At 37.9% G+C, this 23,599-nt stretch overlaps 1 protein-coding gene across 1 annotated transcript; it reads right to left on the bottom strand.

Annotated features, from left to right (window-relative positions):
* Nucleotides 1-21,891: 21,891 nt before the first annotated feature.
* Nucleotides 21,892-22,386, bottom strand: LOC116138365 (secreted RxLR effector protein 161-like). Its single transcript, XM_031424075.1, has one exon. It carries the CDS (start codon nucleotides 22,384-22,386, stop codon nucleotides 21,892-21,894), a length of 495 nt encoding a protein of 164 aa, XP_031279935.1.
* Between the last annotated feature and the right edge of the window lie 1,213 nt (nucleotides 22,387-23,599).

The following is a 23,599-nucleotide window of genomic DNA, read 5'->3' as shown; positions in this document are numbered from 1 at the left end:
GGGTAAGATTAAAGGATTAAGCTTTTGAATATGCAGTTGCTTTAAAATGTCACTTCAATCTGATTGATTTTGTTTCTTATTGCAGGGAGTCGTCCGTCCCTTTCTCACTGCTACTGGGGATGAAGCGGAAGAGGACTATGTCACATCTTTTCAAGCACTGGAGGATGCAAGGGATGGAGGGATAGACTACCTGATGCAGGACCTAGAAGGGGTCACGCATGTGATGGCAGTTGCAGGGCCATTGATTGACAACGTGGTTGATGCCGAGGATGATGAAGCTCCAATCGACTGGAGGCCCGAGGAGGAAGAAGAGGGGAAGAAGGAGGAAGAGGTTCGTATGCCTAAGCAAACTGGTACAACAAGTACCATTTTGCCGAGACATCGACGTCGGGATAATGAGGTGGTTGACCTCATAAACAACCTATTTTAGAGTTTTACAATAGCTGTTTATGACAGGTTTGACAAGATGGAAGAGCGCATGAAAAGGGTAGAGGAGAAAGTGGATAAGCTGGCAGAGAAAGTTGGTATAGTGGAGGAGGAAGTTGGTGGAGAATTAAAGGCAGTTGAAGTGCAAACTGGGCTGAAAAGAGAGAGCCAAAAGAGCAAGTTTGTGAAATCGCCTTACATGGCAGTGACACGGTAAAGAAGAGGAAAATTAAGAAAGAAATGGAGGAGGTTAAGGAGGTTGGTGGAGGAAGTGGGGCGGTGATAATGGAGGAGGGTGAGGTAGGAGGCGAAGGAAGTGGGGATGTAAAAATGGAGGAAGGGGGAGGAAGTGAGCAAGCAAAAATGGAGTCAAATGTCGATTTGTATAAGCCAATAAAGGAAAAGAAAAAACTTTTCTATGCATATTACAATGAATCAAGAAGTAATGGCCATATAAAGTGTAAGACAAGGGATTATCCTCGGGAATGGTTTGAAAAGTTGTTGACGATATGCAGGTGGCTTAAGGACTTGGTGACTTATTTTTGCTTAATGTTCCTTATTTTTGCCTATGTTTTCCATACTTATCTTGTTATTTTTATTTGCTGCAACACATCGATGAGATATTGGCACTGATGAGGCTACGATAGACTAGTGATGGTAATCTATTGTATACCGACTGTGCCATCACCGATGTGGCGTTTGGCCAAATGCTTGTTTCAACATATCGCACTTTAATTAAAAATGTTGTTGCTAGTGGTGCAGCAAAAGGACCGAAGTGAAAAAAATTGGCCCCACAATAGTTGGACTACATCCCTGATGATTTCTAGTTTGATATGATGACAGGATTATGTAGTATGTACGGGGGGGTCGGCCCAAATACGGCCACGGTTGGGCCTTTGTTAAAAGAGTGTACTGCATCATCCTCGTCAAACAAATACACTGGATAGCAGTCGTCGCGCATCTAAAGGAGGGGTTGCTAAAGATCATGGACTGCAACCCAACTGTTTGTGGAGACAAGCAGTTGGAGGTCGAGTTGGAGCTACTATCCAGGTTGTTCCCGCAACTGTTGCATGCCAGCGGGATGTTTGGGCACTTGGGTGATCAAGTACTAACCGAAAAGTGGCCAGTTAAGCGCTCTACCTGCCCAATAAATGAGTCAAGGTAAATTTTGTATAAAACTAACTTACATAATACAATTGTTCTATAAGTTTATTCTAATGCTAATGTCTTCTTCCTATTGTAGTGCTGAATATGGGGCATATGCCCTGAAATTTATTCAGTTTGACATGACCAACACCCTGATGGATGGCTTGAATGACGAAACAATGAGAGACTATCGGGAGCGTTGGGTTGTCAACTGCTTCCATGGGCAGATGGATTCATTTTGAGTGACAAGAACCAATCAAAAGGTATGAAAGTTGGACTTTGAATTTTGTAGTTTATGTGATGTTGATGTTGATACTTGGGTTGTGGTGCTAGTGCTGCAGGTGTCATGCTTATATGGAAAGAGATGGACTGAGCGAACTTCTCACCTACCCACTATGTAACTTTTTTACGTGTTTTTTTTTTTTATTTACAAAAGCTGACGTGTCTGCAGGTGTGTGCCGGATAATTTTTACAGGTTCCTGGCAAACAATGAGAGGAAACTTCTCAAAGGCTGGTTGAAAAAAGGCGGCATCTGCAATAAAGGCTGCTGGGAAGGCATGGTACCAAACAATGATTTCAGACAGATTACTGGCAAACAGAATTCGAAAACTTCTCAAAGGCTAGTTGGCAGGAGGAGGCATCTGCAATAAAGGGATTGTGCAAAGGTGTTAGTGACATTAAACTCTTTGGCATCAAAAAGTAAATTAAAGGCAGTGTATAGGAAATTGTAAAGAATTTACTCTGTATGGTGTGATCATTGTAAAGAATTGGATATGACATTTGGGAGATATTATATGTTTGTCCATATAAGAATTGTATGGTGTGATCATTGTAAAGAATTGTACAAGAAATTGTAAAGAATTTACTGCGCATGCCTATTTTTTATTTTGTGTTTCGATAAACATGTTACATTGATGTCTCTTATATTTTGATTTGTGATGAATTAGATTGATATAAATTACTTAATTTTGCGATACAAATTCTTTTCGGATTTGGGAGGGAAATGAGTGAGGTACAAATGTTTCCCAATCACAGTCATTTCAAAATTAATTAACTTAAAGACAGGCATGGTACCAAATAATTATGTACATGATCGACCACATATATCTCTTAAACGACCAAGACTTTTCCAGAAATGATAGCTTAAGCGATCTCAAATAGCTTAAGCGACCAAGAGTCTATTACGAAGCATCACTTAAGCGATACATATAATCGCTTAAGCGATTACCCATCTGGGCAGATGTTCATTTTGCCTCAAAAAATATCACTTAAGCGATCCTGAATCGCTTAAGCGACAAAAACTCTTTTAGGAAGAATAGCTTAAGCGATACATAAGATCGCTTAAGCGATCATAGATCTGGGCAGATATTCATTCTGCCTCGGACAAGATCGCTTAAGCGACCAAGAGTCTTTTACGAAAATCGCTTAAGCGATACAAATGGATCGCTTAAGCGATCATAGATCTGGGCAGATTCATTCTGCCTTGGCCAAGATCGCTTAAGCGACCAAGAGTCTTTTACGAAAATCGCTTAAGCGATACAAATGGATCGCTTAAGCGATCATAGATCTGGGCAGATGCATTTTGCCTCGGACAAGATCGCTTAAGCGATCTCAAATAGCTTAATTGACCAAGAGTCTTTAACGAAAATCGCTTAAGCGATACAATTAGCGATACAAATTGTATCGCTTAAGCGATTTTCGTTAAAGACTCTGCCATGGACTAGATTGTTTAAGCGATACAAATGGATCGATTAAGCGATACAGACGGATCGATTAAGCGACTAGAGTAAAAGCAAAGAATCACTTAAGCGATCCTATGTATTTGAATATTATTTATTGTATTTCAGAGCATCGGTTAAGCAATTAACGCTATGCTAAACATATAGGGTTTACGATTCATTCAGTGGACCATGACCGTTATTATATTTATATTAAACACATAGTTCTTTTACGTCAGTATGAAACATATAAGGTGTAGAATGTTTACGTTTATGCTCAACATATCAGGTTTACGATTTGTTGAGTGGACCATGACCGTTACTATATTTATGCTAAACATATAGGGTTTACGAATCGTTCAGTATATTTTTATATTTCTTTCTTTAATTATTTAGGAAATATTAGTAAATTTTTAATTAATTTTAGGGTTTAGACCCATTAAGTGAATTAATTTCATTAATACCGCCTGAAAAAGTTTAAAAATTAACAAAAACACCCCCACCCACCCAACTTCCCATATTTCGGCTACCACCAACAACTAGAATGACTAACAATGGGCAGTAATTCACAGTTGTGACCTTTTCCGGCCAAATCCACTGTGGATCTGGCCGAAAAAGGCCACATCTGGCCGTCATCGACTTTCAAAGAAATGGCTGACGTTGACGGTCAACGACGGCCAAATCTTGGGCATCGTTGACCAACAACGACAGCCATATATTTGGCCATCATAGATGGCCAGATGTGGACTTTTTTGTCCGTCGACGGCCAAATCTGGTCGTGATCTAGCCTTTTCTGGCCACATCCATGGTCAATCTGGCTGGAAAAGGCCATATCGACGCCCTATCCGCCAGATCCGACCACTGTGCGTTATAACACCCTTTCCTGGTAAGATTTCGGTGGTGGTGGCTGGAATCTGGCACTGTGGGTAGGTGGGGGTGTATTTGTTAAATTTTAAAATAATTTGCACAAAAAATCTATTTAATAGTCAAAGGAACTTCGTTTACACAAGGTCGCTTACGCGATCTACGCGATCTTAGATATCGCTTAAGTGATGCTTTTCTTTTTAACTTGGTCGATTAAGCAATTGTAGATATCACTTAAGCGATCATGTGATTGGCAGAAGCAAATATGCCCAGGTGCAAGATCGCTTAAGCGATCCGTGATATCGCTTAAGCGATTCTTGTCTTTTTCACTTGGTCGATTAAGCGATCGTAGATATCACTTAAGCGATCATGTGATTGGCAGAAGCAAATCTGCCTAGGTGCATGATCGTTAAGCTCCGTGTCTTTTTCCTTTGTCGTTTAACGATCATTTGATGGCCAAATATATCTGCCTCGGGACGATCGCTTAAGCGATCCGTGTATCGTTTAAGTGATCCGGATTATTGAAAAACCCTTCGTCAGCAACGTCTAGGTCACTTAAAGCGATCATGGGGCATAATATACTATTTCCAGCTTTTCTCCTGAATTTTGACAAACTAAAATTACCAACACATATTAATTCTATACTTTCTCCTCAATTTGACAACCTAATTCCAAACTAAAATCAACAACAAATATTTAGGCCATGTAACAAGAAATATAAAGAATGATTTATTAAAGGTAACAATAAAATTTATAACATCAATAATTGAAAACAATAACTCATCAACGGTTGGCCTTGGCAATTCCCTGAATTTCATCCTTCTTCGAACCTAATTTTCTGGATCTGCATATGATTGCTTTTGGCAACTGCTTCTCTTGTGGTCAGGTTGCTTGCAAATTGAGCACTTGTTCATCTTCCGGGGAACCTCAAAGGCTGATGGAATACGCTTTACTCTTTTTCTCCCCTTTGCTGTCTTCTTGAATGGCGGGTGGATGATAATGTTAGCCACCTCTGGCGGCACTACCCACTGCTCTTCTGGAGGCACCGGATATATCGTTTCTGAATAAGCTAGCATGTAGTGATCTGTCATATAGAGAGGGGAGCAAAGTTCCATGTAAATTCTTGAACCAAAATCCGACTTCCGTTGGTGTTTCAGTGCTGCTAGTGCATAAGGATAAGGTAAACGTTGAATGTCTAACACTTTACAGCTGCAAGTTTTTCTAACAAGGTTAACGAGAGCATCCGGACCATAGCCGCGCACAGTGAACTCTTGAGCATTAAGAGGATAGGCAAACAGTGCATTTGACAGTTCCATACGTTCTCGCAATAATTTTTCAGCTAACGGAACAAGGGTTGTAGTAAAATTATCTGACTCCGTACGACACTCATGGAACCACCGCGACAGTGTCCTTTGGATTGTATCAAAAAGTGCAACTATTGGAAACACTCTTTCTATTAACAACTTCGAATTTATAGACTCGGCTATGTTTGTGGTCATGACATCAAACCTTCTTCCAGGAAAGTAAGCTCTACTCCATCGCTCGAAACCAATGTCATGCTCAAGATAGTTAGCAACTCTATCATCCTTGATTCGGATTTGCTGGAACTGCTGATAATCCGTGGATTATACAATTTTCATTAGACCTTTTTGTTGGATTTCAGGTACTTTCTAGTGCATTTTGACCTGAATTGTTGCTTAATTCTTTACATTTCGTGTTTCAAGTTAAAATGGACATTTTGAGCAAATAAGGACAAAATTGGAAATTTTTGACTTAGAAGTTAGCGGATCTCAGAAGTTAGGAGAGTTCTGAATCAGGATAAAGCACGATGAGGCTTGTTTCCGAGGGAGAGCACAGAGGATCGAAGAATCAAGCGAAGATGCAAGCAGAGTGGCAGTTCTGTAATTTCAGAACTTTTCAAGAAACTTCGCCGCGGCGAAGTAGGCTAGTCACGAGCATGTCTGTTTCTCTCTTCGCCGCGGCGAAGAATTCTTCTTCGCCGCGGCGAAGAATTCTTCTTCGCCACGGCGATGGTCATTATTTTTAGTTTTGTTAAACGCACAGTTTTACTTTGTGCGTGTTTTGGCTGGGTAATTTGGGCGAGGTATAAAAGAAACACTTAGCCTTTTTGTCCGGGAGTCTTCGTTTTTAGGTTGAACAGCTTTTGCATTTTCTTTGAATGAGTTTTGAGCGATTTTAAGTTGTAACAAGGGTGAAGATTCGATTTCTAATGAAGGGATTCATCTCTTGGGGAGATCTCTTATCTTTTATCTCATTTTCATTATGCTAAACTTTGATATTCTCATTTTTCGTTTTTGTATTATTGATTTAGCTATGAACTAACCCATTTTGGGTTAGGGTTTTGATTGTAATTTGGATTTTTCATGGGTTAAGTGTTTGATTGTTTTATTTTCATATGAGTATACTTTGGTTGTGTGTTTACTCTGAGTTTAATGCTTTTATATGAAGAACATGATGAGATTGAGAAATGAGTCATGTTAGGCTTCTTGGGTAATCACCATTATAGTATTAAATGCTAGAGATAGATGCAAGAATCAATGAAATCAGTGTAGGATTCTCTTGCTTAATGAGTTCGGAATCGTTAACCTTCAAATTGTTGGGTGCGGAAGGTTAATAAGGAAGAATAGGAAAACATAGCTCGAGAGGGTATGTTTAACACCTTAGTGAGTTCGATTTACAACCATTGCGCATGAATATGAATTTAGTAAAATTATAGGTTCAACCCATAAAGTCCGAATGAAGTCAAAACCCTACCCGTTTTACTTGAATTGATTTTTATCCGTGTTTACATCTAGCATTAATAGATTAATTTTAGTTTAAATTTTATTGTTCAGTTCTAATTAGAAATAGCTCCCATCAATCCAAAACCAATCGCTTGCTCCAACTTGATAACATTAGGAAACTTAGTGCTTAGCTAACAATCCTCGTGGGAACGATACTCTACTCATCATTGTATTACTTGTGCGATTAGTATACTTGCTACATATTGCATGTTGTAGGAAACACGCATCAACTGCTTCTCGAACGCCTCAACCCGATAAGCTTTTGCTGCCATGTAGTATGTCTGAAGGAGGCCAGCACACTTAAACTTTTGTTTTATGTTCTCACCAAGGTGCCTCATACAGAATCCGTGATGTGATTGACGGTAAATAGTGGCAATCCCCTTCTTTATAGAGTTGTGCCTATCGGATATTATGCACAACTCGTCAGTGTCAGGCACTATCGTACGTAACTGTTGAAAAAACCAAGTCCACAACTCGTTATTCTCAGAGTCAACCACACACCATGCAACAGGATATGTGTGATTCTCGCTGTCCTGTGCAGTGGCCACCAACAATGTACCTTCATACTTTCCCGTCAGAAAGCAACCATCAACAGCCAACACCTTTCTCATGTTTACAAAACCCCTTATAGTAGAACCGTAAGCAACAAAAAAATATTTAAACATCATATTCCTGTCCCACTTCAAAGCCATCTTGCTACCTTGGTTTGTCAACTCAAGCATATAACGGTACGCTTCTAATACTGCATACCCGTGCTCCGGTGTACCCCTTACAAAATCTTGTGCATGTTGTCTTCCTTTCCAGCATTTCCAATAACTAACAGCACATCCGAACTCTATGTACACAAGTCTCTGAATGTCTTTAAGAGATGGACCTTTCCCTTCAACGAACCGACTTTTGACAAATTATCCAATAACATCAGCGGACGCTTGTCGATGCTCACCTGAAATATGTCCCAAACCACAACTGTGCTCATGGGTATATGTGCTAAGAATAAATTTTTCTGACTCCGCCAACCTTCTACAATAAACCCGCCACTTGCACTTTCGGTCACGACATGCAATCGTCACAGCCAATGAATTTGACTTTTTGGTGATGAACTCAAAATTACCTCTCACGGCAACAAGTTTTAGCTTCCTCATCACTTCCTCTTTGTTGTCAAATAAATACCCTATGCGCAACTCCGATCCATCCGTAAAAACATGAGCTGATTCACTACTACCTCCAATTGCCCCCTCTGAACCTGCATAAACGACCATAGTGTTCTCTTCCTCACAATCTACGCCTTCTGCATAATCTATATTTAAAGCAATCTTTACATCTGTGGGAACATCTACGGGGTCCTCCTCCTCAACATTTTCATTCTGCCCCTCATCACCAACCTCTTCTACAATGTCCTCCTCACCACCCAATTCATCGTCTACTCTTGATTTTTTAACTAACAAATCAATGGCCTTTTAGTTCAAATTAAAACCAGGCAAATCTCCGCCTACTTCCTCGTTATCCCCTTCCTTTGAACGAACTTCCAACGGTTTTTCTACATAAGAAACCTTTAAAATCGGCCTCGAACCATTATCGGCCATATCAATCATATATAACTTCACACTTTCATCCGACTTTAATATAGCAGGAGGTACCTTATAATGTTCAGGAACTCTGCTTAAAACATACTTCACAACTATATCACTACGTGAGCAACTCAAATTACCTCTTCTAATTATTTCATCAATCAACTCATCAAAACTAACCTCTATGCTCACAGCAATTGTTATAACTTCTTTACTCTTCCCAATCCACTTCCACCTACTTTCTTCCTCCACCCACTCACCAAAATATTCAACACTCAAAACAACTTGTCCCATGTATAATAATAGCCAACTACCTGTAATGCAAGAAAAAAAATATTCTTAAATGCTGTACTAAGGGTTCAAATATTTTAAAAAGAATTCGCAAAGTCACTTATTTGGTCTGCTGTATCGCTTAAGCGATCTTATGCCATTTACTGATTGCTTAAGCGATCTGCTCCCATACACCAAACTTTTACCAGATCGCTTAAGCGATCTTATGCCACATACCTGATCGCTTAAGCGATCTATCTACTACATTACCAGACCTACCAGATCGCCTAAGCGATACATCAAATCGCTTAAGCGATCCATCATACCCAGAACATATTTCCAGTCATCTCCACCTACAATTGATCCATCATACCCAGAATAAATTTTCAACAAATTTCACTCCTTTTAACTTGCATTACATCAAACACAACCTAACAACCTAAGCAACTAAATCAAAATCATAAGCCAAATGCCATCCATTATTAAATCTTTGTAAATCTAAATATAAAATGTAAAGAGAAGATACACATACTTACACGAAATGTCAGGAGGAGGAGGAGGGGGATCTTTGGCGGAGAAGATGTTAATGGTGGAGGAAGAAGAAAATGTTAATAGCGGAGGAACAAGAAGATATAAAGGAATGAGGAAGAAGAAGATGTAGAGGAAGGAGGAAGAAGAAGATGTAGACGAAGCTAAGAAGAAACAGCAACCAGGGTGGGGATGCGTTAATGGCTGGAGGAAGAAGAAGGTGTTTGGGTTTGTTTGCAAGAATTTCAGGTTTTTGGGAATATAGTATAATTTTTAAAAGATTACATAATACTTCTTTAATCCTAATTAAGCACTAATCAAGTTTAATTACCCTTAATCAATAATATGGCTATTTAGTTAAAACTTTAAAACTTGATAGTCTTTTAATTAAATTCAAACTGCAGAGGTTGTTTTAATAAACTACGCCTAATAGAAAGTACAAGAAATATCCGAAAAATAAAAAATACTATGATTGAAAACTTAAAAAAAAAAAAAAAAAAAAAAATTTAACAAGTTAAACAATTAACACAAATATGAAGAAAACAAAAAATTAAAAATTAAAACTTTGAATTTGGCCAATATTTTTTAGATTCTAGCTTTTTTTTTTTTTAAGGCGTTTTAAATAATTTTTTTTAAGTATTCTTAATTTTTTTAAGTTGTCGTTGAAATCATAAGGTAAGTCCTGATTGAAAACACAAGATGTGAACTACATGAAGTAAATGTCCATGTTTTATTTCCAGAACTACATTTTGGTTCAGGTGTGTTAACGCAACTCTTTTTATGCACAATGCTTCTAATTTTAAAGAATTCTTCCATCTCAAATTCCAACCCATAACTACCTCTAGGTAGTTTGGCGGTTTACTTAGGACTCTTGGGTGTATTATCCAAGAGCTCCTGAGTTCGAATCTCTACAACTACTAATAAAGGTAGTTACAGGAGATTTATCTAACCCTTAACTTCAAGGCCCGAGAGATTAATTGAGGTGTGTGCAAGTTAAACGGGGCACCCTTGGATACCAAAAGTAAAAAATAAAAAAAATTCCAAACCATTATCAATATGTATGACTTTAATTTTCTTATTGAATTGAGTTTCAACAAAAGAATAAAAAGACTGTGAGAGTAAATGAGTTTCTCTTTTATATTTCATAAGAAATACCCAAGTGCATCTAGTGTAATCATCCATAATATCACAGTGAATATTCAATGAATTTTTTATTATTCGAGAAGACATGACCTGGAAATATTTTTCAGCAAAGATTGGTTCGGTGTTCTGGTTGTCTTTGTTTCCTCTAGGGGTTTTAAGCTCTAGTTGATGCTAGTGGCCTTTAGTGCTGCATATATAATAAGTTACTGTAACGTGAGGGTAGTGATGGACTAGTGGGGGTAGGAGAATTTATGGTGGAAAATTAAGGTGAATACATAGGAAAAGTGTCAAGAGTAGGCCAGAAAAGAAGCAAGATAGAGATGGCAATTCAGTTGTAGAAAAAGAAGATAAGATTGAAGTCTTGAAAGGAAATAGTTACGTCATTGAAAATATAGACATGACTTATCGTTATAGATTTATCAACGCATATATATCTTTTATGTTAAGAGCTATACTCTAGAAAAACCTTGTGTGGAGAGATCTATATTCACCTCCTCTATCAATTTGGAGGGCTTTAATTTTAGAGTCAAATTGTGTTTAAATGAGTTGTTTGATTCTGAGAAAAATAGAATAAACCGCATCAGAAATCATCAATGAATAATACGAAGTATCTCACACCAGTAACTGAATCAATAGGAGATGCTCCCCACAACTCTTAATGAATTAATTCAAAAGGTTTTATTAGTTGAAAAGAAACAAGTAAAAATGGTAATCTATGACTCTTTGCAAATTGATAGGATGCTGTGCAAATCTTAATGTATTAATTCAAAAGGCCTCCTTTTTGCGAGAATAGAGAAATCATCTTCATCTTTTAGCACATCGGTATTATATTCCCTCATTTCATAGGGATCTTTAGACCACATAGTCCTTACCTATGCAGAAAACACAAGATCTCCATGATGGTTTTGGAGCTGGAGAATTCTAAGGAAAATGTAGCTGTTATGTTGGGTCACACACACACTCAAGAATGTTTCACACGGGAATTGTATTTCATTGAACAGAAATGCTGAATATAAACATGGTTTGCACTGCAGTTACACCTACTCTACAGCAGACTTACAATCAAAAATTAAACAGCCATACTTTGCTAACTACTACAAACACATCACATTACATTAGAACCTAATCAATAGCAAAAATCAAGCTGAATTCACCTAAGATGATTATCATAAAATAAAAGAAATTCTGATGCAAAATAGAAGAGACAAATTCCAACAGAATTCCCTTTTTTTTTTTTTTTTTTTTTTTTTTGCCGCCAGAACATGCAGCTCCAGTACTTCAAAATATTGACCAACTTCAAGAGCTTCTAGCATAATATCATTTGATCAACACTCCTCCTTGATATTCATGCTGGAAACTCCAAGTTTGAGTCTGAATTCTTCAAACTTGGACTTATTCAATCCCTTGGTCATGATATCAGTAACTTGGTTCTCTCCCAAGCAATGGACTGAGCTGATTTCTTTGCTTTGCTCTGCCTCTCTCACAGCATGGTATTTAATTTTGATATGTTTAGTTCGACCATGGAGAATAGGATTCTTACCAAGTGCAACCATTGACATGTTATCACAATAAATGGTGGTAGACTCATCTTGATTCAGCCTCAAGTTTGTCAAAATTTTTCTCAACCAAACTGCCTGGTTTGTAGCAGCTGCGGCAGAAATGTATTCTACCTTAGCAGTAGATTGGGCTACTATCTCCTGTTTTTTGGAGAGCCAACTGAAGGCACCATGGTTAACAAAGAAAACATATCCAGAAGTGCTTCTCATGTCATCAACTGAGCCTGCCTAGTCACTATCTGAATAGCCTATTAAACTGAATTTTTCTGCCCTTCTAAACCAGATTCCTAACTCAGTAGTCCCTTTAATGTACCGTAGCACCCTCTTTGCAGCCTTGTAATGCATCTCACTTGGCTTGCTCATGAATCTAGACAAGAGGCTGGTGGTGTACATCAAATCAGGCCTAGTTGCTGTCAAGTACAGCAAGCATCCTATCAAGCTTCTGTAGACCCCTTCATCCACCCTCTTGGCACCATCTTCCTTGCTCAGCTTTTGGCTAGGAATCAGTGGAATATCAACTGATTTACAATTGTCCATATTGAACTTTATTAGCACTTTATTTGCATACCTTTTTTGACACACAAATATACCCTTTAAGCTTTGGTATATTTCCATGCCAAGAAAGTAGCTCATTTCACCCAAATCAGTCATATCAAATTCCATCTTCATTGCTCTTTTGAACTCTTCCAATTGATCAAGATTGCTTCCAGTCACCAAGAGGTCATGAACATAAAAAGAGACTATCATCACTTCTCCTCTTTGTTCCCTCACATAAAGGGTGTGCTCATTTGGACTTCTAGCATATCCTAGCTTGCACAAATAGTCATTAATTCTGCTATACCAGGCTCTAGGGGCCTGTTTGAGACCATACAAGGCCTTTTTGAGTAAATAGACCTTCTCCTCCTTTCCCTTGACTTCATACCCCTCCGGTTGCTCAATTTAGATTTCCTCATCAAGCAATCCATTTAAAAATGCAGACTTTACATCAAGTTGGAAGATTTTCCCATTGAATTGAGCTGCCACTGCAAAGAAAAGACGAATGGTGTCATGTCTTGCCACAGGTGCAAAGGTTTCTGAAAAATCAATTCCAAATTGTTGTGCAAAGCCTTTAACAACAAGCCTTGCCTTAAGTTTGTTCACTGATCCATTAGGATTCAGTTTCCTTTTAAATATCCACTTAACTTGTATTATTTTTCTGTCAAATGGCCTATCAACCAGCTCCCAAGTTTGATTTTTCTGAATCACATTCATCTCCTCCAGCATTGCAGCCTTCCAAGCTTGAGATTTTGCAGCTTCAGCATAGCATGTAGGCTCTAATTCAGCCACATTACACCTTTCATATATGTCATGCAGAGACTTGGTGCCTCGGACTGGCATTTCATCCACTTCTTCAGGATTCAATTCTACATTCTGAATTTCTGGATCTGTGTCATGTTGGCTGTTGGTCCTTCTCTCAACTTGCCTGTTTTCCTAATTCCAAGTAGCTCCTTCATCAACCTTGACATCCCTACTAATCACAATCCTTTTGGAGCATGGATTGTAAATTCGGTAGGCTTTAGACTGGCTGTTGTATCCAATCATGATGCCTACTTCAGCTTTCTCATCCAACTTGGTTATTTTGTTTGTTGGAACAAACACATAGCACATACTTCCAAATACTTTCAAATGATCCACATTTGGCTTGACATCATACCAGGCTTCAAAGGGAGTCTTATTGTCAAGTGCTTTGGTTGGTAACCAAATAAGAAGATAGATCCCTGTGTTGACAGCTTCTGCCTAGAAAATTTTGAGCAAATTTTTCTCAATCATCATGCACCTAGCCATTTCCATCACTGTCCTATTCTTTCTCTCACTCACTCCATTTTGTTTTGGAGTGTATGGACTGCTGAACTGATGCCAAATTCTAGCCCCTTTGCATGCTTCTTCAAACTCATTGGATGTATACTCTTCACCATTATCACTTCTCAAAGTTTTGAGTGTCAAACCTATTTGGTTTTCAACCAACAGCTTAAACCTTTTGAATATAGCAGCTACCTCACATTTTTGGTTCAAGAAATGCACCCATGTCATCCTAGAAAAATCATCTATGAAAAGGATGAAATATCTACTTCCACTTAGAGAAGTTTGCTGCATTGGACCACACACATCAGTGTGCACAAGCTGGAGCTTTTCACTTACTCTCGAAGCTTTATTTATAAGGAATGGAGACCTGCTGAGTTTACCAATTTGGTAGGTTTTGCACAATCCTTCACCTTGGTCTATTTCGGGTAGGTTATGAACAAGGTTTTTGTGTTTAAGTTCCTTGAGGGCATGATAGTGAAAGTGTCCAAATCTCCTATGCCACAACTCTGAATCATCTATCCTAGCTGAGTAGTTTTGAAAAGAAACCTTTCCCCATTCTATAGGAAAACCTTTTCCCTGCATTCTAACCTTCATCAATTCAGTCCCATCACCTCTAAAATAACACAAGTAAGGTCCTTGAAATGTAGAGAATAATTTTTCTCTAACATTTGCCCTACACTAAGTAGGCTCAAACTGATTTTAGGCACAAACAAAACATCAGCTATGAGTTTAGTACCTATTTTGGTTTGGACAGCAACATCACCTTTGCCTGTCACCTCCAGCAGTTTCACCATTTCCCACCTTCACCTTGGATTGGTAACCCTCATCTAGGCTCACGAAATTGGTGGCATTTGGGGTCATATGGTTGGTTCAACTGCTGTCAATCAACCACACTTCAGGGCTGCTTGTAACCATGCATTCAGCGACCACAAACAGCTGCTCTGCATTCTCTTCTGTCTGCTGGGAACTTTTCACAACTTGAGCTTGCTGTTCCTACTGATTCCCTTTGTTCTTACACACTCTTTCAAAAAGCCCAAATTGTTTACAAGACCTGCATTGAATGCTAGGCCTGAACTAGCATCTATTTTCAGAGTGGTTCTTTTTCCTACAATGAGGACAAGGAGCAAAATTTCTTGCTACACCCACATTCTTTCCCCTTTTTCTCTCCAGCGTACCTCCTGCTTTCCCCTTGAAATCCCTTCTTTTTTTGACTTGCAAACATAGCTCCTTCACCCAAATCTTTCTAACTCAATAGCCTTCTCTGTTCTTGTGCTTGAAGGGAATGCACAAGTTCAGCTAGGCTGATCTAGGACAAATCTTTTGAGTCTTCAAGTAAGGAGATTTTTGCTTCAAATCTTTCAGGTAAACTAACCAAGACCTTCTCCACAATCCTCTGATTAGTCAGCTCCTCCCCAAGCAACTTAATCTTGTTTACAACATTCATTAATCTATCCACATACTTCTTGACATTTTCAGTTTCTTGCATTTTGAGTACTTCAAACTCTCTCCTCAAGTTAAGGATCTGCATGTTTCTGGTTTGGCTACTTCCCCCAAACTCCTCCTTAAGCTTGTCCCAAGCTTCTTTAGGAGTATCACAAGCCATTATCCTGGAGAAGACCTGGTCAGTTACTGCAAAATGGATGCAGGAGAGTGCTCTTGGAGCCTTTGTAACCTCCTCTTCATGTATCCTAATTTGATTTAGAGTTGGATTTGCTCCAAGTTGAGGGATTTGTCTCTCTTCCTCCACATATTGCCATAAGGAATGGCCTCTCAAATAGGTCTTCATTTTGATAGCCCAAACATGGTACTGCTCACCATTTAAGATAGGTGGAGAAAGAGATGCTAGATTTGTCACCGTGGAGGAGATCTTAAGGGAGTTGAGGTTTTTTTTTTTTTTTTGGTAATTAATTGGGAAGTCTTTTTTGTTTTTTTTAGGATTACGGTGGCTCTGATACCAAATGATATTCTTTAATATGGAGAATTCTAAGGAAAATGTACCTGTTATGTTGGGTCACACACACACTCAAGAATGTTTCACACAGGATTTGTATTTCATTGAACAGAAATGCTGAATATAAACATGGTTTGCACTGTAGTTACACCTACTCTGCAGCAGACTTACAATCAAAAATTAAACAGCCATACTTTGCTAACTAATACAAACACATCACATTACATTAGAACCTAATCAACAACAAAAATCAAGTTGAATTCACCTAAGATGATTATCATAAAATAAAAGAAATTCTGATGCAAAACAGAAGAGACAAATTCCAACAGAATTCCTTTTTTTTTTTTGCCGCCAGAACATGCAGCTCCAGTACTTCAAAATATTGACCAACTCCAAGAGCTTCTAGCATAATATCATTTGATCAACACCTCATACGAGTCATGAGAGAAATATAGTCAAAGATACAAAAATACAATACTGAATATAGACAATAACATTTGAGAAATAAGCAGAAAATGCAATTCGATTATAAAAAAATTTAGGCATTATTATTCCGTTGATAATTATGATAGAAATAAATAAAGTTGGTAAAACAGCCAAATTATGCCATCTGATACTGACTGCAATTAACAGCATAAAAAGCCAGTGCAAAAGTAGTGTACATCTTATCCTGAAGATGAACTTAAACTATTAAAACGTATTAGAAATAATATACATTCAGGAATACCCAACATCCATTGACATTCCAGGGACCTCGACATAGAAGCAACTTTATCCATTTTATCAAAATTATCAACAGTATCACTATAACAAGAATTACTCACAATGAGTGATGCAAAGCAACGATTTCAAATCGGAGTTCGTTAGATATTTGGTGGCACCACTTTAGTTATAAAAGAGTATTAAGTATAGTAGAAACAACGGCCAATACAGATCAAACCGCATTGAAGACAAAAGTAAGCAGCCAACAATAATTAAAACCAAAAGTCTTACCTTACCCCTAACACATAGAAACTCTCTCACTTTATGCTTTCTCTCGATGTTTCTAAGACATATAGTTTAAGATTTGAAGAGCTATTAAATGTTTGAAGTGCAACGGAAGATAACTTTTTCTTGAAAAATTTTGATAAATTTTTACTACGAGAAAATCTTCGGTGGAGGTGGTCGCATATAGTGTCTTCGCCCTTATACCTTCTTTAAATATAGATTTCATGTTCCTTTTAGATGGTCTCTCCAGGCTCTGTTCTCTGCTCTTTCTTGTTCTACGTTGGTCTTCTGTATCTAGTTTTCTGATTCGCATCATTACATTGAGTTGTCACCTTCCAAAAAGGATAGTTTTGACACCTTAAGTAAAACTGATGCTCATAGTAAACGTTGTGTAACAAAAATTCATTTTAATGTAGCATATTTTCCCTAGTGACTTAAAACAATTCTGGAACCTTCTCACTATAAACGGTTTCCAGCTTCAACATTCTTATCAGAAAGTTGATTCATTAATGGAAAAGAAGGTTGCTCCCGTGAAAGCAGAGCATATTTATTAGAAAATTTAATATTTGATTTTAAAGTAATGGCTTATTTTTTCTTTTATTGGTTTACTTTTGCCAAATATTATGATGGCATAAAACTGTGAACTTTTATCCTTCTGTAAAACCTAAACATTAACATTTTGTTGCATACAAAAGAAGTTTTTATTTCTCCATTTATGCCCAAATTTAGTCCCAATTAAATGTGACCTGAACCTGATCATGATTTTGGGGTGATAAAGTTTGTTTATCATCCCAGATTAACCCTCTAAAACAGGATATTATGATTTGCAAGCAGTTCCGTACTAGGCTCATTATGTGTGTCTTAATTAAAAATATGTATCTTTTTAAATTAAAGATAAAATTCTTTCTTCTATTGTAACCTGTAAACATTCTTGACTTAGTTAAGTTGTATTTCCAAGACACAGCTAAGGAAATTCTAAAGAATGCACCAAGATTAGTTCTTATTGATGAACGGGCATCCAATCACTTTCCTATGCCATTGGAGGTATCAAACAAATTAAGATGATGTCGCAGTTGGCAGGATTCGTCATGATGTTGCTCAAGATGGGAATCTCGGGTAATAGTCTTGGGCCATATCTTTCTTTATTGAAGTTACATTCAAGTTTTAGTAGCAAACCATCATACTGATGGGAAATTTGAAACAGGTTGGATATCTCTATCTACAGTGATCAAATTCGCAAAGGAGCTGCACTTAACGCTATTCAGATTGTCGAGTTGTTACTATAGTCGACCTTCTAGTTTTGAAGTTTCATCTAATAGATTGCTTCGAGTGGTAAGATGTGTAATTTCAAAGGGATTACCAAATGATTAAAACTTATGCGGAATGGGTTGATTGTTCAATTTAATGCAAATGAGTTGAGAATAACTGACTTAAAACATACATAAAACCAAGTAAAAAACACGCTCATTTTTACATGGTTGGATATCAAGCCTACATCCATGAGACCACATCTAGAGGAAGCAAATTCACTATGAAATAATTATGAGTAGTAAGAAACCTTAACAAATACAAGAACTGCAGAGAATATTTAGAGTGGCAAAATAGTGTAATTAGGTTTCTTGTAAAACAAAAACAAAACAGGAAAATATAAAGTGATCAACGCGTTAAAGGTTAGGGGACAAAAAAGTTAAACTTTAACTTTTATGTCTTTCATTTTGCACAAGACATTTTGGGACCACAGACAAAAGAAATATTCCTTTTCTTACACTGTGAATAAACAGGAGACAAGTGTAAAGAATAAGACAGAAAATTAATCAAGGAATAATTCTGTCTAGAAGAGAAAACAAATACGTGAAGTGTGATTCGAGGAAACATATCTGCCAGAAACGTTGTGAACACACATAGGCAAAAGTGCTCACACTTGTGAAGGTGGTTACCTTTAGAAATGTGTGCACAATGGATCATAAGATGACAAAAACACTAACAATCTCCCCCTTTGTCACTTATGATCAAAGCACATTTCAAGAACAGCATGTTGGAAAAACATTACTAAGGAGGAAAACAATAAAAGTAATAATGAAGCATAAAATCACTCCCCCTCAACAAAGATCTCCCCCTAGGTAAAAGATCTCCCCCTACGCAACATACAACAGGAAAAGAGTTACCAAGGATTTCCAAAAGAGGGCAGATCAATATGACAATCAAGAGGATCTGCATAACAAGGGAGAGATTAGCAATAAAACAACCAACCAAACAGATCATTTGCAAAAACATGAAGCACTAAAAGAGACTAAAACATTCTGCATATGAAAAGAAACAAACAAAAAGAAAAAGTGATCACACTAACAAACAGTCAATGTCAATAAAGATATAAAGTTTTTACAAAAAAAGTGAGTGTCCATCAGCTCAGCAACATCAGCTCAACAACATCATCTCCCCCTCTTTGATCATAAGAGATTAGCTTTTGAGACGAGAGGATCTCCTAGGGGGCTTTTTGCCAACAGTTTTCACATGAGTTCTACAAGGTGTACAAGCTAAAGGAGGATCAACTGCAGAGGTGAACATAGGAGCAAGGGTGGCCATACTAGAGGTTTCCTCTACAGTCTGAGAACCGACAGAAGGAGTCACATTGTCAGGTTCCTTTTCTCTATTTGAGGGATCAATTTCAGGAGTAGCTACAGAGGCAGAAATTCCTTTTGCACTTTACTCAGCAGCAATTTTAGACTTAGGTTCATCTATAACACCTTCTTCATCAATTTCTGCAATGTCTTCGAAAAGGACTAGATTTTGATCTTCCGGAACAGTATTTCCACCGACAGTGTTGGCATTCAGATCAGCTTGAGGTTTAGCAGGAACATCAGTCTCTTTAGCAGGAGTAGAGCTAGTAGGGGCATCCTTGGAACCACTTGAAGTTCCTTTACTCAGAAGTCCAACTCTGGTTTCTTTAAGGACAGTTTCAAGAGAGTTAACTTGAGCCGTCAAGGAGGTGTGAAAAGAGTCCATTTTCTGATCAAGAGCTTGCAACAACTCAAACACTTTGGACTACCAAGCACTGGATTTTACAAAAGGGGCTTGAGAGGATGAAGGGACATCCACAGCAGGGGCAATAGACTTGAGGGTTTTAGAAGAGATATTTCTAATTTTGAGGAACTAATCATTTGGTCTTTTTGAAGCCCCATAAGAGTCAATAATTCTTGTGACCAAGGAAGGGAAGGGCAGAATGAAGGATTTTCCTTCAGACTCACCAGTGGTCTTGATCAATTTATAAATAACAAAGGCAAGTTCGATTTTCTTTCCTTGCACAATGCCATATAGCAGTTGGGCTTTATCAAGTCTTATTGAGGAGTTATGCCTAGATGGACACCAGTTGGTAATGATGATTTTAAAAAAGAGTCCTATATAGGGAAACGAGCATATTGATAGGAAGGAATCCATTGTCAGGCCAAACTATAACAGTACCACCACTAAGGTCACTAGCCATAAACCTACATTCCTCTACAAGAACAGACAAGTCATCTTTTCATTCTTTACAACAGGGAGCTTCAACAGTTTCCTAATGACATCAAGGTTAAAGTCCATCCAAATACCCCTTACCCAAACTTGGTTTTTGTGAAACGAGATCTAGTCAATATCTTTCCTAAAATGTGCACAAAATTCTTGCACAAAACCTTGACATGGTGGCATAGGTTTCACCACAGATGATTTTCATTTTCTATCAGCCACGATTTTGGCGATTTCAGGGAACTCAGAGCATTTCACATTTGACTCACATACAATGGATCTAAAAATAATAGACTCTTTCAACTCAACAGAAGGGGACATAAGGATTTGTCTTTTACTTAAAGCCTCAGATTGAGGTGCCGCTTTCACTTTCTTTTTACCCTTGGCAATGTCAACTTGTTTCTTCTTCTGCACAAGAGATTCAACAAAGGACCCTTTTAAGTGTTTTAGTCTCTTGATAAAAGGCTGATCATTAGATGAAGAAGAGTTTGACAATGAGGATTTTGACACCGATTTTGAGGCAGAGAGGGTGCTTTCACTTGAAGCAAACGAGTGTGCACTTTCTTGGGTATGTGAGGACTGCCCTGTTCTTGTTCTTTTCTTGGATTCAACAGCCTTTCTAATGTCGTCAATGAATCCCTGTTGCTGTTCCATTGATCTTTATGTTGTTAGGAGAGATTGATTAGAGAAAAGAATGAATAGAAAAAACACACTTTGCATATGACAGCTGAAAAGAACAAAACACAACTTTAAAAAAGAAAAGAAAAAACGCAACCCTAGAAAAGCACGTGTTTTCCCTTTTTATTAACTGAACCCAATGTGAGCACATCAACAGTCATGTGCGCACTACAACAAAAGTCCTACATGTGATAACATAAGTGTACAAAGTACATATAACAAACCATCCACAAGGCACTAAAAGAAAACTTAGGATAGAAATCAAGGACAGAAAGCTAAAGATATGTGCACACAAGAACTCTCAAAGAGTGACATTGGATCAACGCAAAAGACAAGAGACACGAAACAAAAAAAAAATATTACCATGAGGTTAATTTCATAAACAAAAATTTATAGATGCAAGTATTGTCAATCAGTGTTACATGAGAAAAAAGATCATTAATCTTGGGGATGTTGGAGAAATGACATCAATCAAGTTACTTTCACACACGTGCAGTCTTTTCTTTTGTCAATTGATGAGTAAGAATGTGCATAATCTTTGTCATAGGTGTGTGCAGTGTCGTCAAAGGGGAGCATGACTTATTGGTCAAAAAAATTCATTCAACTACCCCTTCCCTCATGCGACGCCCGCACCCGCACCCCCCCCCCCCCCCCCCCCCCCCCCCCCCCCCCCGCGTCCTCCCTTCTTTTTAAACAACTGAAATTATTTTTGACTTCTTTTTCTTTGTAATAGATAAGGAATGGGCATAAATTCTCTCATAAGTAACCAAGTGTAGCTTTCACACTTGCAAGGAGGTAGCCCTCTAAATGGTAGATCTTCCAAGAACATAGGGTCTCTACATCTTAGAAGATTACTCAATTACGACTTTCACACTACAAGCAAGGTAGCTCTTTCACATTGTGACAAAGTCAAGCAAAATAAAGAACCTGTGTGCAACAACTCCCTGCATCAATATATTCAACTTCGGCTGGGGAGAGTGAAATTAAGTTTTGTTTCTTGCTATACCCGGTGATCAAGTTGTTGCCGAGAAAGAAACATCCTCCAAATGTGCTTTTTCTATCATCCAAGTACCCTGCCCAGTCAACATCACTAAAACCCACAAGAGTAGGATTAAAATCATAAGAAAACCAAAGTCCAAAATCTGATGTTCCAGTAACATATTTCATGATTCTCTTAACAGCTTTAAGATGTAGCTCAGTAGGATGAGATTGAAACCTAGCACACACACCTACACTAAAGCACAAATTAGGCCTACTTGTTGTAAAATAGAACAAACTCCCTATCATGCTTCCAAACAACTTATTATCAACCTTTTTACCTTTTTCATCATTGGAAAGTTTAAGAGTGGAGCTCATTGGTGTGTTAGCATGCTTGGCAAATTCAAGATTGAATCTTTTGAGCATGTTTTTGGCGTATGTAGACTGGGAGACAAACATGCCACAATCAATTTATTTGATTTGAAGACCAAGGAACATGCTAAGTTTCCCACCATACTCATCTCAAATTCATCTTTTATTAAAGTAATAAATTTTTCAAGTTGAGTATGAGAAGTAGAACCAAAAACAATACCATCTACATAAATTTGAGAACACAAAAATTCACTCTTTCATGCTTTATGAACAAGGTTTTGTCGGCATTACCTCTAATCAAGTTATGATCAAGAAGGAAGGAGGCCAGCCTATCATACCATGCTCTTGGTGCTTGCTTCAACCGCTAGAGAGCTTTCTCAAGTTTGAACACGTGATCAGGCTTGTGAAGATCCTGAACTCCTACTGGTTGCTCAACGTAAACTTTTTCCATCAGCATTCCATTTAAAAAGGCACTTTTCACGTCCATTTGGTAAAGTTTCAGCTTCATACAATAGGCCACTCCAAGCATTAATCTTATAGATTCAAGTCTGCCAACAAGTGCAAAGGTTTCATCAAAATCAACTCCTTCAACTTGGGTATACCCTTGTGCGAGGCAACAAGTCTCGCTTTGTTTTGCACAATGGTTCTAACCTCATCGGATTTGTTCTTGAAAATCCACTTTGTTTCAATGACATTAATCCCTTCAGGTCTTGGAACTAGTTTCCACAAATCATTTCTCTCAAACTGTTCCAACTTCTCGTGCATAGCTGCAATCCAACAGTCGTCTTCAAGGGCCTCCTTTGCATTTTTGGGCTCTGAAAGGGAAACATAACATAGGTTATTAATTTCACTCAATTTTTTACGTCTAGTGACCATTACCTCTTCTGGATTTCCAATCACTATGATGGTGGATGAGCCTTTTTAATCCAAGAGGGTGGTTCTCTAGATTTGAGTGTCTTTTGTTTAGTGATTTCATCCGAGAGATCAACAATTAATTCGAGTCCTTGTCTCTCTAAGAGAGATCCTTTTTGAGCTACAGATGTGCAAACTTTGGATTTTGATGTGGTCACATGTTTATGAGAATTTGAAGTAGACACATCATCGTGATCAGTGGTCACATTGAGAGTCAAGATTAAGTCATCAATATCTTCTTTATGGGAAAATTGCGAAAAATCTTCAGAATCAACAACATTAAACGATTCAATTATACGTTGAGTTCTCATATTGAAAACCCTATATGCCCTACTATTTGCAAAATATCCAAGAC

Source organism: Pistacia vera, unplaced genomic scaffold (genome assembly GCF_008641045.1).
Source record: "Pistacia vera cultivar Batoury unplaced genomic scaffold, PisVer_v2 Contig340, whole genome shotgun sequence".
In the NCBI taxonomy this organism is placed as follows: domain Eukaryota; kingdom Viridiplantae; phylum Streptophyta; class Magnoliopsida; order Sapindales; family Anacardiaceae; genus Pistacia; species Pistacia vera.
The sequence above is the reverse complement of the archived record's forward strand: the minus strand, read 5'-3'. Positions and strand labels throughout refer to the sequence as shown.

What these genes read in the sequence shown, in the direction of transcription:
- LOC116138365 (XM_031424075.1), bottom strand. Translation starts at nt 22,386, where the DNA reads ATGCTCAAAAGATTCAATCTTGAATTTGCCAAGCATGCTAACACACCA.